At 47.6% G+C, this 17,043-nt stretch overlaps 1 protein-coding gene across 1 annotated transcript in view; it reads right to left on the bottom strand.

The window, feature by feature from the left end:
* Positions 1-17,043, bottom strand: part of si:ch211-140l13.3 (centromere protein J) — a 147,350-nt gene that overhangs the window by 108,723 nt on the left and 21,584 nt on the right. The window contains exons 4-5 of the mRNA XM_067989562.1: positions 8,645-8,755; positions 5,358-5,502 (exon numbers count right to left, since the gene is read on the bottom strand). Coding sequence (XP_067845663.1) covers positions 5,358-5,502; positions 8,645-8,755 — 256 coding nt within the window. The remainder of the gene's footprint in view (positions 1-5,357; positions 5,503-8,644; positions 8,756-17,043) is intronic.

The following is a 17,043-nucleotide window of genomic DNA, read 5'->3' as shown; positions in this document are numbered from 1 at the left end:
GGTTGACTACACCTATATTCACTAGAGTTTAGAAGAATGAGAGGTGATCTTATCGAAACATATAAAATTCTAACAGGACTAGACAGACTAGATGCAGGGATGATGATCCTGATGGCTGGGGAGTCCAGAACCAGGGGTCACAGTCTCAGGATACGGGGAATGCCATTTAGAACCGAGATGAGGAGAAATTTCTTCACTCAGAGGGTGGTGAACCTGTGGAATTCTCTACCACAGAAGGCAGTGGAGGCCAAGTCATTGGATGTATTCAAGAAGGAGATAGATATATTTCTTAATGCAAAAGGGATATGGGAAAAAAGCGGGAACAGGGTACTGAGTTAGACGATCAGCCATGATCATTTTGAATGGCGGAGCAGGCCCGAAGGGCTGAATGGCCTACTCTTGCTCCTATTTTCTATGTTTCTATGTATTGGAGGAGGAAGCCACCAGACGAGTCCAGCATCTGAATGATTGGCCTGAATTTTGATGGAGCCATGAAGAGAGCCGGGTTGGGGAGTGGGGGGGAGAAGGATTTCCGGACCAGAAATCTGGAAGTATGGATTTGCCAAACATCCTGCAGAACTTAACTGTAGGATGTCTTTTAAATTTTCTCAGCAGGTTTCCCGCGCGACAGCTGGCCAGATTGACAGGCTGACTACCTGTTGGGCAGGAAAGCAGCAGGAGAGAGGGTGCCAGGTAAGTTGGACATCGCGAGGGAGGGTCGATCATCCAGGCGGGGGGCATGAGGTCACACATCAGAGGGGGGGGCGTCGGCTGTCAGGGGGTTTGCAGCCGGACATCGGGCGGGGGAGGCCATAGGATGGGGCTGGACATCGGGGGGGGAGGAGAGGGGGGGCTTGTGGCCGGACATCTGGGGGCGAGGAGGGGGTTGGGGCCGTACAAGTGGAGTGGGGGGGGCGGTGTTGGAGCCGGACATCTGGGGGAGGGGATGAGGGAGTTGGGGCCGGACATCTGGAGTTGGGGGGTGTTGGCGCCAGACATCTGGGGAGGGGATTGGGGCTGAACGTCGGAGTGGGGGGAGTCGGTCATCGGGAGGGTTGGGGCCGGACATCAAGGGTGGGGGGGTGGTCTGCTGATCCTGGGGATCCGATCACGGCAGGTAAGCTTGTTCATAGAAGAATCATAGAATCATAGAAAATTTACAACACAGAAGGAGGCCATTCAGCCCATCGTATCTGCGCCAACTGAGAAACGAGCCACCCAGTCTAATCCCACTTTCCCGCATTTCGTCCGTAGCCCTGCAGGTCACGGCTCTTCAGGTGCACATCCAGGTACTTTTTAAATGAGTTGAGGGTTTCTGTCTCTACCACCCTCTCAGGAAGTGTGTTGCAGACCCCCACCACCCTCTGAATGAAATTTTTTTTCCTCATTTCCGCTCTAATCCTTCTACCAATCACTTTAAATCTATGCCCCTGGTAATTGACCCCTCCGTTAAGGGAAATAGGTCCTTCCTATCCACTCTATCTGGGCCCCTCATAATTCTGTACATCTCAATCAAATCAAACCTCAGCCTCCTCTGTTCCAAGGAAAACAACCCCAGCCTATCCAATCCGTCATCATAGCTAAAATTCTCCAGTCCCCTGGCTACATCCTCGTAATTCTCCTCTGCACCAGAACTGTGCGCAGTACTCAAGCTGTGGCCTAACTCGTGTTTTATACAGTTCCAGTATAACATCCCTGCTTTTATATTCTATGCCTTGGCTAATAAAGGAAAGCGTTCCATATGCCTTCTTAACCACCTTATCTACCTGTCCTGCTACCTTCAGAGATCTGTGGACATGCACTCCAAGGTCCCTCACTTCATCTACACTTTTCAGTGTCCACCCATTTATTGTGTATTCCCTTACTGTGTTTATTCTCCCCAAATGCATTACCTCACACTTCTCCAGCTTGAACTCCATTTGCCACTTTTCTGCCCATCTGACCAGTCCATTAATATCTTCCTGCAGTCTACAGCTTTCCTCCTCATTATCAACCACACGGCCTATCTTTGTGTCATCTGCAAATTTCTTAATCGTGCCCCCTATGTTTAAGTCCAAATCATTAATGTATACCACAAAAAGCAAAGGACGTGGTACCAAGCCCTGCGGCACCCCACTGGAAACAGCCTGCCAGTCGCAAAAACACCCGTCAACCATTACCCTTTGCTCCCTGCCACTGAGCCAATTTTGGATCCAATTTGCCACATTCCCTTGGATCCCATGGGCCTTTATTTTTTTGACCAATCTGCTATGCGGGACCTTGTCAAAAGCCTTGCTATAATCCATGTAGACTACATTAATTGCGCTCCTCTCATCAATCCTCCTTGTCAACTCCTCGAAAAATTCAATCAAGTTAGTCAGACACGACCTCCCCTTGATGGGGCCTGGAAGAAACACTCCTGCTCCTCCTGGCCCACCAGCAGTGCAATAAAGTAACTCACCTAATGAACCGGCCCTTCTCGCCGCATCTTACATGGCAAGAATCACGGTCCCCAGGAGTTAAAAATAAAAAAGCTGTTTAAATGGCATGGGATCTTTTTACATCCATCTGACGGGGCAGGCAGGACCTTGTTTAACATTTCACCTGAAAGACAGCACCTCCTCCAGTGCAGCATTCTCTCAGTCCTGCACTGAAGTGTCAGCCTAGATTATGTGCTCAAGTCTCTGACTCAAAGGTAAGAGTACTACCACCGAGACAAGGCTGGCGTTGTTTTGGCACATTAACACTGTTAGGGGAGTAAGCATTTCTTGAAACACTCATCCTTCTATTTGCTCTTCCTCCAGTTGAAGCTCTGTTTACTCCTTCCTCCTCCCACCAGAGTGGGATTCCTAGAAGTACCACCATGAAGAAACTACTGCAATGCCAAAAGTCCCTTTACAGTTCAGAGCCTGCAGTAGCAACTAAAGAATTTTTTAATTAACTTTAAGGTCAAAATACCCACAAGCTAGGGCAAAATAAATGTCTCCGAAAGCTACATATAGTTGTATCCTCAGAGCAACTGAGGATACCTTTAAATATCATTTGAAACGGCTGCCTAGCAACACCTACCACCCATAGTTTGTGGGTGGGAGCAGAAAGTGATGTTGGTCACGCAATAAGGTCAGGAGATCACATGAGCATCGTAATGATGTCTCATGACCCTGATTTGCATTTATTCCTGAGGCTCCCACCTTTGAGCTCTCACGGTCACTAATTATTCCCCGCCATGCCCCAGAAAATCAGGCAAGTTCTGCAGCTGGAGGAAGGAATTAACACTCTATTTTCCGTCCGTTACCGCCCCATTTTCAAGCATAAACACAGTGGTAAAGAGACCAAAATCACCCCAAGTCTGTTCACGGCCTCGTCCCACATGTCTCAGCAACCTCCCTCAATCTTATGTTCCTTCCCACGCCCCTCGGTCCTCCAATTCTGACTTTTTGTGCTGCTTCCCCTCCCTTCACCCCACCATTAGTGGCAGACGCTTTAGCTGCATCAGCCTACTCTATGGAATTTTTTCCTTAAAACCACACCCTCATCTCCCACCTCTAAAAATGTTCTCAAAACTTAGTGTTTCAAACAAGCTTTCAGCGACCTCTCAACTCTCCTACATGGCTCTTTGTTCATTCTTTTATTCCTTTTTTCTCCCCCCATACAGTGCCTTTGGATGTTTCTTACATTAAAGGTGCTCTATACATCAAAATTGTCGTTGCTCGGTGACAATCACTGCTAGCATGACTAAGAATCTAACTTTCCACAACCAATAGGGTGTTCTTAGGATTATTGTTGGTTCTTCTTTCTGATTCTTCTGAAAGCCTCTCTGGATCGGAGAGGAAAGTGAAGATGCATAAAGAATTGTTCCCTCACAAGAGAACAACAGACTGTCAGAGGCTGTAACTAGGTGGTCTTAAGCTAGATAAGAAAAAATGTTGTGCCTCATTTTCTGAAAAGTAGCCTGCAGATTTATTTCTGAACAGCCTGTGTGTTAACATCTCTAGTAACCGGATAGTGGATCTATGCATAATGGACATGTACTGCCATGTTCTGCACCCTAGCTGGATGCTTTGCAGGAAGGGTAATCTAGTTTTGGCAACACTAGTGCTGGAATTAGAGTGCATTGATGCCAAGGGAGTGAGTTTGAAACCTATCTTGTATTGACGCAGAAAATTTTGTACATATTAACCACTGCCTAGCCAGAGAATAAAAGAAACAAGTGACAGATTTAGAATTCCTGAAAGAATTTGAGTACCAACTACACCGCTCAGTCAGCTCATATGCCAAATAGTTTGTGACTGTGTCCTAAGCCCAAGATCCTTACAGTCAGGTACCTCATCCTGTGAGGAAACCATCTGTTACCAGATTACGAATCTGTAAACTGAACTTACCTGCCATTCTTGGGATGACAAGGCCAAGGAAAATTTTGGTTCATCTCTGGCCTGAGACATCAGAAAATGCTGGGGGATTATTAAGCCAAAGGTTCAATTCTAACAGCCTCATGGCAATTCTGGCATGTGGTATCACAAATATGGCTATCCATCATCAGCCCCAATGCCTGCAAATAGCATACCAGCAGAATCATGGATGTAGGATTGGAGCTGGATGGCCCTGAAATGATCTAATAGCAGACATGTTCAGATATGCTCAGAACTGAGCATTTACAAAAGACAGATTTTGCAAAGATTCCAGTTGGGATCTTTGCACTTTGGTACCTATCCTTCATAGTTTGATAAGTAAATCTGGTTCCCAGCACGAAGTTGGCAATCAATAATTTATTTTTAAAGTACTTATAGCGCTAAAAGCAAATTGTCAGTTCCCAGCTTAGCACTGGAAAACAGCAAAAGGAGTGGCAGGAATAGAAGACTTTGAAATGGCAAGGTTTTGCAGAAAGTGTCTCTCATGAGGACTGGGGTGGAAGTGGAGCGGCAAAGTGACTAACAGAGGTGAGTAAGGGCGATGAAGAAGAGTCAGTGGGAATGGAAGCTGAGCTGCAAGGCCACAAAGAAAGGCGTGCTTTGGGATCCAGGCCAGTATTAGGGTTTGGGTTGGGACAGCAGCCAGGAAGAGGAGCAGGGCAGTGTGCATACCGAACAGTGAGTCCACAAAAAAAGATATGGGTGAGGTCGGGTCAGGTCAGTTGGTAGATGGAGTTAATAGGTGCAATAGTGTCAACTACTGTTGAGAGGCCTTCACTAACTGAAAGGTAATTAATTATAAGCAGCCATTCCTCTAGTCATTTCAAACTAAGGTACCCAGGTGTTACTCCAGGCACATGAACGTTATCACATCAGGCATGACTAAATCGTGATACAGAAAAGAAGTGTGCCAAACAGGAAATGCGAACAAATGCAATACTTTTAATGTCAGACATGTTTTACTCTTACCTTTCCTCTAGACCCCCTGTTTTCTTGGAATTTCTTTTAATTCCAAATGGAGTGACGGCATGTTGCTCTGCTCCTTGCTCACCTTTCTCCTCTTTAATTGGAGAAAGATTCCTAGGACAGTTTTCATCCTCAAGGATAGTGTCATCTACAGAAATGGCAGAATTTAATTCAAACACATTTAAATGGTTACAACAGTACATCACAATAATTATTTTATGAGAAAATAAACCTTGGCTCAGTGGCTGAAGTGTTTGAGCACTTGATGTCCTGCCAGAAAATCAGTTTCAGATCCAAGAACTGTCTGCAGGTTGAGTGGTTTTTTTTAGCTCTTGGCTAGAGTCCAAACAGAGCACAGTATTGAATTAGAGATGGTGGCAAAGGGAAGTTGGATTGTCTTTCACACTTAACTCCCAACTTCGACTACTTGATGAAGGAATGGTACTGATAAAAGCCAAGGAAAATTCCACAGCCACAGTCAATCCCATCCTCATACTAACTTCCGCTGTTACTGTGTTAGCAAAAGGTCCACAGAAGGGTGAGAAGCAGAAAAAGGAATTTGAAAAATTATACTTAAATAAAGAAGGATTTTGTACCATATAACAATATCACAAATTTGATTTTAATTTCTGCTTTTTTTTCACATAGTGCTAAGGAGCAGAGCATTTTAATTGCTTTCCCCCCTCCATACCCTATGTCGGCCGGCCCCTTGGCCTCTCTGAGTGAGTTTGCCAATCCAACAGCAATTGGCACTGATTCATGAGCAGTTTTGCATTGTGGGCTTGCGCCTAAAGAGAGGCCAGCCTTATTTCATGTAGGACCCTTACTGCTACTACAGAGATTAGGCGTTCATTATATTCGTCCGGGCCGAATTCAAAATAGAGATGCGATTACAACATGTTGACCTACTAAAGAGCCATGGTGCATGTGATTTTTAAAACATTATCCCCGACCCCATTTTGTTCATTAAACCAACTATGATACTTGGATGACTAAAGCCATCGAGCTGTTCAAGCACAAAGCTGGCCATCCTCCAATAGAATATGTGGTAAACAATACAACTAATCTTGGGCCCTTAGGGGTGTTCAGAAATCTATTGGGCAGGTATGGAATAGTGGCATTTCATTTCCTGGGTGAAGAGTGGAAGAAACATTGTGATTTCCACCAGATAGACAGTGAAAAGCTAACCAAATCATTTACATTTTTATACACAACGCACACACTGTCCTCCCACCCCCCACTATTCAGTGCATAAGTGAGCCACACAGACCAGGACATTTGCAGGTTTGACTCCCAGTGTGTGCAAAGTTAGACGATCCCTGCCAGAACAATGGTAAGGACACCATAATTAGCCTCAGCACCTATGTTGAAAAGGAAAAATAGCCTCAGTCAGGGTTTCTCCACCTAATGGCAATGTGTGTGTGTGAACATTGGGTGAGGACAGGACTGGGCTCAGCTGTAATGCTGCCCATGGGCATATAGCCTCTGGAACTCACTGTTAAGCTTCACACATGAATAATAAATGGTTGGTTGGACGATGTACCAGAAGGCACCCGGCAACTGGGGAACTGTAGAACACCTTCAGGAATGGAGAGGGGGAGAAAATTAATAAGACAAGAGAAAAAAAATAAGTATTTGGAATGGGGCAGATAAACCGACTTCTATTGAAGTACGGCAGAGCAAGGCAAAGGCAGTCAAGCAAATAGAATCATAGAATATTACAGTACAGGAGCAGGCCTTCGAGCCAATGAAGTCTGTGTCATTATTTTTCTCCATAGGGATCGCCAAGTCTAATCCCATTCTACTGCTCACTCCCCAAACCCTTTAATATTTATCTTCTTCAAACAACTAATTCCTTTTTAAAAGTACTTATGGACTCTGTTCCAACAACGGTTTGTGGCAGAGAATTCTAAATCCTAACCACCCTCTGTGTAAAGAATTTTTTCTAACCTTCCCTTTAATTCTTGTGTGATTATCTTAAATTTATGCAGCCTTATTACTCTCTCTACCCAATGTAAAAAAAATATTATTTACCTTATCATAACCCTTCATAATCTTGAAGACCTCGATCAGGTAATCCCTCAACCTTCTCAGCTCCAGTAAAAAAAAGTCCAAACTTCTCAAGTCTCTCTTCATTACTGTAACCCCTCATCCCTGCTAAAATCCTGCACCATTCCCATTGCTTTTATATCCTTCCTAATAAGGGGTGCCCAAAACTGTACACAATACTGCAACTCAAGCCTACTAAAGGTCTTGTTCATGTTCAAAAGTACTTCCTTGCTTTCATATTCTATGCCTGTAGATACAAACCAACAACTTGCCTTTTTATGACCTTATCTACTTGGAGTGCCATCTTTAATAACTTACCTATCTGTATACCAAGGTATCTCTGCTCCTTTATTCCATTTAAAATCTTACCATTTAGGGTGTACTTCCTTCTCCGAAACTCTCATCCATGCTCTTGTCGCCTCTAGATTCGACTATTCCAATGCTCTCCTGGTTGGCCACCCATCTTCCACCCTCTATAAACTTGAGCTCATCCAAAACTCTGCTGCCCATATAATAACTCACAACAAGTCCCGTTTGCCCATCAGCCCTGTGCCTGCTGACCTATATTGGCTCCTTGTTTCACATCCTTGTTTTCAAATCAATCCATGGCTTCACCCCTCCCTATCTCTGTAACCTCCTCCAGCCCTAAAACCCTTTGAGAACTCTGCATTCCTCCAATTCCAGCCTCTTCTGAATCCCTGACATCCTTCGCCCCACCATCGGTGCCTTCAGCTGTCTAGTCCCTAAGCTCTGTAATTTCCTCCCTAAACCTCTCGCCCTCTCCTCCTCTCTCGCCTCCTTAAAACCTACCTCATCTGTCCTAATGTCTCCTACTTTGGCTCGGTGTCAATTTTTTTGTCTGATTACGTTACTGTTACATGCCTTGGAATGTTTTATTACTTTAAAGGTGCTATATAAATGCAAGTTGTTGTTGTACATTATTCCTGCATTTAATAGAAGAAAATGATGTACATACCAGAAATTTCTTTGACATTTTAAACAAATAGAGTCGCCCTCTCTGCTAGGCCACTCCAGTGACACCACTGATGAGTGGGGGGAGGCATCTCCAAGCACCATGAAGTGACTCCGTGAAGTCCCCACTGTTTGTTATATAGCTGGCCCAGGAATGGTCCCCAGGAAGAAATTTATGGTATGTATATTATTTTCTTCTACAAAAAGGAGAGTACTTTAAATTAAAAGTTCTGGACTTTCCTTCCCCTTTGAACAAAATTTTATCTTACCTACACTTGTTTCTGTCTCCTCGGCCTGTGATTCCTGTCTGGAGACCTGTCTTTCGGGTTTCTCATTAGATGAAGGCTGGGCCAAAGCAGAATTTTCAGCAAAAGAATCACCTATCACATAAAGCCCAAAGGACATTGATTATGTTTATTGTAATTTATTAACTTATAAAATACAAAATCTAGGAGATCACAATTGCAAAACAAAATGCTTATTAAAGTTATGGAAAAGTTTAAAATTGTACATCTACGAGCACCATAACATCTCACACTTTATTTGTTTCTGCCCTTGTCATGGTGAATGTCCTGAAATCTATGCCTCTCAAAGCTCACATGCTCAGAAACAAGCAACCAAATTAGAAACAGCATTGATATAGGCTACAGTAACAGTACAATGTGTTGCCAACCCCAATGCACCTGCAATTTTCCAAGCTACATGTTCCTGATCTCAGCCATACCACTGAAGGGAGGAGAGAAGCTCTTCCCCTCAAGGACAGAAGGAAAACTAAAAGCAGGTTGCCATATACTACTCTTGTACTTTTCTTACTGTCTGGGTCAAACATGACATTACCAACTGCCTTCTCACTGGTTGATGCTTGGCACGGAACATAGGAATGTACAGAACCAGAAAGAACTTTGCGGTCCATCTGGTGGGTCCCTCAGATCTCTTCATTCCTATACTCACAGCTGCCGCACTATTCAGTTATTGGACACAAAATTGGGCCGTGTCGCACCCGTTGTTTCAGCGCTACACGGCCTATCCGACATCCAAGATGGCATATTGAATACGCACACATATTTCCTGCGTGACGTGCGCCAGACGCTATCTTGGTATAGGAGTTTGCGCAGGCGCAGATAAGAAACGCTGGAATCATGTAAAGTAGGGAGAAAATGGCTTCAATCAGTGCGCAACGCTGATTTAAAGTGATAGATACCATTTTGGGACTTAACGCTCAACTCAACGCACAGTCTTAACCCCGACCATCTGAACGTGTCTTTGAGTGCCTGAAGGACCCCCCCACCAGCGCTATTTAAGGGGACCATGCAGGATTTACAGGTTAGTGTCTGGATTATTGCCTCTGGCTGCTGAGACATTTGTAACTGTTTTTGGAGGTCTCCTAGACTTCAATACTAGGACACGGGGACATAGTCTTACATTTAGAGCCAGGACGTGCAGGAGTGAAGTTAGGAAATGCTTCTACACGCAAAGGGTGGGAGAGGTTTGGAACGCTCTTCTACAGACGGCAGTTGATGCTAGCTCACTTGTGAATGTTAAATCTGAGATTGATAGATTTCTGTGAACCAAGGGTATTAAGGCATATGGGGCTAAGATGGGTATATGGAGTTAGGTCACAGGTCCACCATGATCTCACTGAATGGTGGAACAGGCTGGAGGGACTAAATGCCACTGCCACTTGCTGCCTCTTGAGATGCGCCACCTTCTCCAGCAAGAAAGCGAGGCATGTGCCTGGGTGATGTGCCTGTCATGGTTGAATAGCTACCATTGTGTGAGGCGACAACACTGGAATCCACCCGACAATGTGGAAAATTGCCCAGGTATGTCCTGTCCACAAAAAGCAGGACAAATCCAATCCAGCCAATTACCGCCCCATCAGTCTACTCTCAATCATCAGCAAAGTGATGGAAGGTGTCGTCGACAGTGCTATCAAGCGGCACTTACTCACTAATAACCTGCTCACCGATGCTCAGTTTGGGTTCCGCCAGGACCACTCGGCTCCAGACCTCATTACAGCCTTGGTCCAAACATGGACAAAAGAGCTGAATTCCAGAGGTGAGGTGAGAGTGACTGCCCTTGACATCAAGGCAGCATTTGACCGAGTGTGGCACCAAGGAGCCCTAGTAAAATTGAAGTCAATGGGAATCAGGGGGAAAACTCTCCAGTGGCTGGAGTCATACCTAGCACAAAGGAAGATGGTAGTGGTTGTTGGAGGCCAATCATCTCAGCCCCAGGGCATTGCTGCAGGAGTTCCTCAGGGCAGTGTCCTAGGCCCAACCATCTTCAGCTGCTTCATCAATGACCTTCCCTCCATCATAAGGTCAGAAATGGGGATGTTCGCTGATGACTGCACAGTGTTCAGTTCCATTCGCAACCCCTCAGATAATGAAGCAGTCCGAGCCTGCATGCAGCAAGACCTGGACAACATCCAGGCTTGGGCTGATAAGTGGCAAGTAACATTCGCGCCAGATAAGTGCAAGGCAATGACCATCTCCAACAAGAGAGAGTCTAACCACCTCCCCTTGACATTCAACGGCATTACCATCGCCGAATCCCCCACCATCAACATCCTGGGGGTCACCATTGACCAGAAACTTAACTGGACCAGCCATATAAATACTGTGGCTACGAGAGCAGGTCAGAGGCTGGGTATTCTGCGGCGAGTGACTCACCTCCTGACTCCCCAAAGCCTTTCCACCATCTACAAGGCACAAGTCAGGAGTGTGATGGAATACTCTCCACTTGCCTGGATGAGTGCAGCTCCAACAACACTCAAGAAGCTCGACACCATCCAAGATAAAGCAGCCCGCTTGATTGGCACCCCATCCACCACCCTAAACATTCACTCCCTTCACCACCGGCGCACTGTGGCTGCAGTGTGCACCATCCACAGGATGCACTGCAGCAACTCGCCAAGGCTTCTTCGACAGCACCTCCCAAACCCGCGACCTCTACCACCTAGAAGGACAAGGGCAGCAGGCGCATGGGAACAACACCACCTGCACGTTCCCCTCCAAGTCACACACCATCCCGACTTGGAAATATATCGCCGTTCCTTCATTGTCGCTGGGTCAAAATCCTGGAACTCCCTTCCTAACAGCACTGTGGGAGAGCCGTCACCACACGGACTGCAGCGGTTCAAGAAGGCGGCTCACCACCACCTTCTCGAGGGCAATCAGGGATGGGCAATAAATGCCGGCCTTGCCAGCGAAGCCCACAACCCGTGAACGAATAAAAAAAAAAGAAAAAAAAAAGGCCTGTGAGTTGTCGGTGGGCAGCTTGAAATGGTCGTAATGTGTAAGGGTGTGAGGAAGCATCTGATGGGATGGTTGAGTATTGATGGAAAGAGTTTATTGGTATGTGGGTGATGGGGGATGTAGTGCATGGTGCAGTTGGTATGAGACGCCACTTGACAGTTGACCTCACTCACCTTGCCCACTCATGTCAAAGCATTGAGCTTCTTCCTGCACTGCATCCATGTTCATGATGCTGTGTGCCTGGCATTGATTTCGTCCCCTGCTGCCTCCCACTGTCTTTTGAGTACATACCTGGAGGGCCTCTTGCCCCCTCCCCCCCGCCCCCCCACTGCAGATATAGGATGTCCCTCCTTCTGTCCACCTCTTGCACCCAAGGTCTTGCATCAACAGAGAACCTTGGTGCATGAGCTCTCGCAGGCCTGGTACAAACTCAGATCGGCAGATTGGTGAGGTCTGATGTGCAGATTGGAGGATGTGGGATTTAGTAATGCACAACTTTTATTCAATGTTTTAACATAACTCATCAGTGTGTAAACATAGGGCTGGGATCTGCATCTGTATTTTACGTGTGCGATGTCTGATCTCTGTTCAGACTCCATGCAGACAGTAGACTGTTATTTTCAGCAAATAACAGGTACAAGCTACCTTTAAGAGATTTCGAAGAAACATCTTCCCTTGAAGAGATGGAGCTCCCTCTGGTGATGGAAAGTGCAAATTGCATTCATTCCACGTGCAAGGCCTGGAAAGGAACGCCGATTGCAGATAAGTGCTCCCTCGGGACCAAACTTGCGTCTTGTCTGCCCAGGGTCCGTTGGGCGCAGGGTGTTAGCGCATCATACTAACATCGTCCAGAACGGACCCTGAACCAATTTTTCCCCCATTGTCTTTACCTCGCAAACAGTGGCTTCCATAAGACCATAAGAGACAGGAGCAGGAGTCGGCCATTCGGCCCCTCGAGCCTGCTCCGCCATTTAATGAGATCATGGCTGATCTGATTTTTACCTCAACTCCACTTTCCCACACTTTCCCCATATCCTTTGACTCCCTTGCTGATCAAAAATTTGTCTAACTTGGCCTTGAATGTATTCAATGACTCAGCCTCCACAGCTTTTTGGGGTAAAGAATTCCAAAGATTCATGACCCTCTGGGAAAAGAAATTCCTCCTCATTTCTCCCTTATTCTGAGACTATGTCCCCTAGTTTTAGATTCCCCCATGAGGGGTAACATCCTCTCAGCATCTACCCTATCGAGTCCCCTCAGAATCTTGTATGTTTCAATAAGATCTCCTCTCATTCTTCTAAACTCCAGTGAGTATAGACTCAACCTGTTCAATCTTTCCTCATAAGACAACCCTTCCATACCCGGAATCAACCCAGTGAACCTTCTCTGAACTGCCTCCAATGCAAGTTTGTCCTTCCTTAAATAAGGGCACCAGAACTGTACGTAGTACTCCAGGTGTGGTCTCACCAGCACCCTGTACAGTTGTAGCATTACTTCCCTGCTTTTATACTCCATCCCCCTAGAAATAAAGGCCAATATTCCGTTTGCCTTCCGGATTACCTGCTGCACCTGTATGTTGACTTTTTGCGTTTCATGTACGAGGACACCCAGATCCCTGGACACCCAGATCCCTCTGTACCGCAGCATTTTGTAGTATTTCTCCATTCAAATAATATTTTGCTTTTTTATTTTTCCTCCCAAAGTGGATGACTTCACATTTTCCCACATTATATTCCATCTGCCAAATTTTTGCCCATTCGCTCAACCTGTCAATATCCCTTTGCAGACACTTTGGGCCCGATTTTAGCAGGGCTGCGGGTTCTCGGCGGATGGGCTAGTGGGCGCGTGCGTAACGCGCCCGGTGAAATTAGTGGGTTTCCCGCGCGATCGTAGCAGGCAAACCACTAATTGGAGCCACTTTCCTGCTCCTCCGGGTTCCCCACTGCTGATCTGCACGTCGGGCAGGCTGTGCATGCGCAGTAAGATCTGTCAGCTGGAGGCGCTCTATTTAAATGGGCAGTCCTCCACTGACAGATGCTGCAACCAATAGCAAAGATGACTGCATGGAGCAGCCCAGGGAGAAGGCTGCTCCCAGTTTAATGATGCCTCACCCCAGGTATCAATACATGGGGTGAGGAGGAGGGGGAGGACAGAGATCTTCCACCCGGCGGGCAGGAGGAAGCGGCCTGCCTCTGCCACCAGGAAGGCCTGGCTCGAGGTGGCAGAGGGGGTCACCTGCGCCACCAACATATCGCCCACCTGCACACAGTGCAGGAGGCGGTCCAATGACCTCAGTAGGTCAGCCACAGTAAGTACACGTAGTCTTTCCCCTACACTCCGTCTGCCACATCACTGCCCCCACCCCACATCTCCTTCGGCACTGCCAACACTACTCTGTCACATCACCCCTCATACCCACTCAAACCCCATCCTCATCTTACCTGCACCTACTCACCTCGCCAGTACTCACCCCGCCACTACCACGCAACCCAATCCTCATACAATCTCATGGCTCTATCCCATACTCACCTTCTCGTGCATCTTTCTCACGGCTAGCCTCACTCAACCTGCCACCACCTGTGCTGCAGCCACAGGGCATGCATCACATATGTGTAATAGGCAGCGTAAGGCAAACGTGTCGTGAGCATGAAGGGGATGCACAAGGGTGTTTGAGGGTTTGTCATGGTTGTTACTTATATTGAATTTCAGAACAACTCACATCACACATTTTATTGGCACCACTACTGCCATGTCTTTGCGAATCCTGTCCGGTTTGTGCAATAATGCCTGCTCCTGGGTATCACTATGAGGACCCACCACTGATGCCACCCATTGTGTCACTGCAGAGTGGGTGTAGGTGTATTTGCAGGGCTCTTCTGCGCAGACGACTGAGAGACATCGGCGATGTCCCCGGTTGCACCCTGGAAGGCTGCGGAGGAGAAGTTCGGGAGAGCAGTGGTGACTTTGACAGCGACAGGTAGGAAGATGGTGCACGGGCCAGCCAGGAGCAGCTCGGCATGAAAGAGGCTGCAGATGCCCACGGCTACATGTCGAGTGACTCTGAGCCTCCGTATGCACTGCTGCTCAGAGAGGTCCAGGAGGCTGAGCCTCGGTCTGTGGAACCTGTGGCGAGGGTAATGCCCTCTGCGACGCATCTCTCTCTGCGGTAGCCCTCCGTCCTGCTGTACAGGTGGATGTGTCACAGCACTCTGTTGTGGAGCTCCACGTGTCAGAGGTGGACGGCGTGGATGGCGAGGCTGGTGAGGCTGGTGATGCTGTTCGCCCTCCGAGGAGGTCATGACTGCAGGGGGTCCGCAAGGTAGGTACATGTCTCCGGACCCCGGGGTAAGTGTGCAGGTTGGTGACTTTGATCGTCAGGAGGAGGGTGGTGGAGGCCAAACTTTGTCCCAAGTGACAGAGTGGCCTCCTGCAGTGGGTGAGGGTCTACCCCCACACCTGTCAAATGGACCTTTGCAGCTGCCACAGGCTGACAGCTGCAACACGTCCATTCGAGCTGGGAGTGTTTCCCCCAGTGCGGGAAACAGTCCCATGTTGATCAAAAATCACACAGTCCCTTAATCAGGTCAGTTAATGACCTGAAATACCAAACTAAATATTGTCAAGTGGCATTCCGCTGGCTTTAATTGCTTGCGGGATTCCCACCAGCGGGGGCTGTGCGCGCACGCCGGCGCGTCAGCGGGGAACCCGGAAGTGGGCGGGATCGAGGCGGGATCTGGTCCCGCTCCTGGATTTCGCAATTTTCGGGGCCCCCCCGCCGAGAACCCACCCAATAGCTGGTGGTAAAATTGAGCCCTTTGTGTCCTCATCGCAACTTGCATTCCCACCTATCTTTGTATCATCAGCAAATTTGGCCACAAGACACTCTGTTCCTTCATCCAAGTCATTGATGTATATTGTAAATAGCTGAGGCCCCAGCACTGATCCCTGCGGCACCCCACTAGTTACAGATTGCCATTTTGAAAATGACCCTTTTATCCCGACTCTTTGTTTTCTGTTAGTTAGCCAATCCTCTATCCATGCCAGTATATTACCCCCAACACCATGAGCTCTTACCTTGTGCAGTAATCTTTTATGAGGCATCTTATCGAATGCCTTTTGGAAATCCAAATATACTGCATCCATTGGTTCCCCTTTATCCACCCTGCTTGTTATTTCCCACTCCTGCTTTACCAGCTTAACGCAATTTTAAAAACTTTTTACAACTTGGTGGGCGCTAAATTGGGCCGTGTACCGCCTGTTATTTCGGCGCTACACGGCCCCTCCGACATCCAAGATGGCGTCTTGGATGCACACGCACGTTTCCTGCATGACGTGTGCCAGACGCCATCTTGGTATAGGAGTTAGCACATGCGCTAATCCTGAACGCTGGAAGCTTGTAAAGTCAGGAGAAAATGGCTGCAATCAGTGTGCAACGCTGATTTAAAGTGATACACACAATTTTGGACCTTAATGCTCAACTCAACGCACAGTCTTATCCCCGACCATCTAAACGTTTCTTACAGTGCCTGAAGGACCCCCCACTAGCGCTATTTAAAGTGCCATGCAGGTGTTGCAGGTTAGTTGCTGGATTATTGCTTCTGGCTGCTGGAGGAGTAGGAAGTGTTTTTTAAAGCTCCCTATTCTTATTGAGAGTTCCTACACTACTTTTCAGAGTGCTTTGGCAGGTATTGCCTTAAGGGTTGGAAAGTTACAACCCTGGTGGAACAACATCCCTGCCAACCATGGGCGGTCTGCTAGGGCTCCCGTTGGGCATTGAGCTTGACTGGGAGCATGCAGAGAGGCCAAGCCCAGCAGGTCAAGCTGCGAGGAGACGGAGGACGAGGAGGTGCAGGGCACTGAGCAGGAGGCCCTACCCAACATGACCAAGGAGGATTGCATCTGACGCCTGAGGTTCACTAAGGAAGCCGTCACCAAGATCTGTCAACTGGGGGTGTGGCCACAACTGCAGCCTCAGAGCAGGGTGAGAACAGCATTGCCTGTGGCTGTGAAGGTCACAGTCGCACTGAATTTCTACAACTCAGGAACATTTCAGGCCTCTGCTGGCGACATGTGCAACATCTTGCAGTATGCAGTGCACTGCTGCATAAGGGAGGTCACAGATGCACTGTACCACATGAGGAACAGGTTCATCACCTTCCCTCTCGACACAGACAATCAGAACGAGCGAACACGGGGTTCGCCCGCATTGCTAGCTTCCCCATGGTGCAGAGTGCCATGGACTGCACACATATTGCCCTGCGTGCCCCGCACATCAACTCGGCTGTCTTCATACAAGGCTACGGACCAAATGCTGGAATATGGGATTAGATTAGACTGGGCTTGATGGCCGGCGCGGACACGATGGGCCGAAGGGCCTCTATCCGTGCTGTATAACTCTATGACTCTAT

This window comes from Heptranchias perlo, chromosome 8, assembly GCF_035084215.1.
Source record: "Heptranchias perlo isolate sHepPer1 chromosome 8, sHepPer1.hap1, whole genome shotgun sequence".
NCBI lineage: Eukaryota > Metazoa > Chordata > Chondrichthyes > Hexanchiformes > Hexanchidae > Heptranchias > Heptranchias perlo.
The sequence above is the reverse complement of the archived record's forward strand: the minus strand, read 5'-3'. Positions and strand labels throughout refer to the sequence as shown.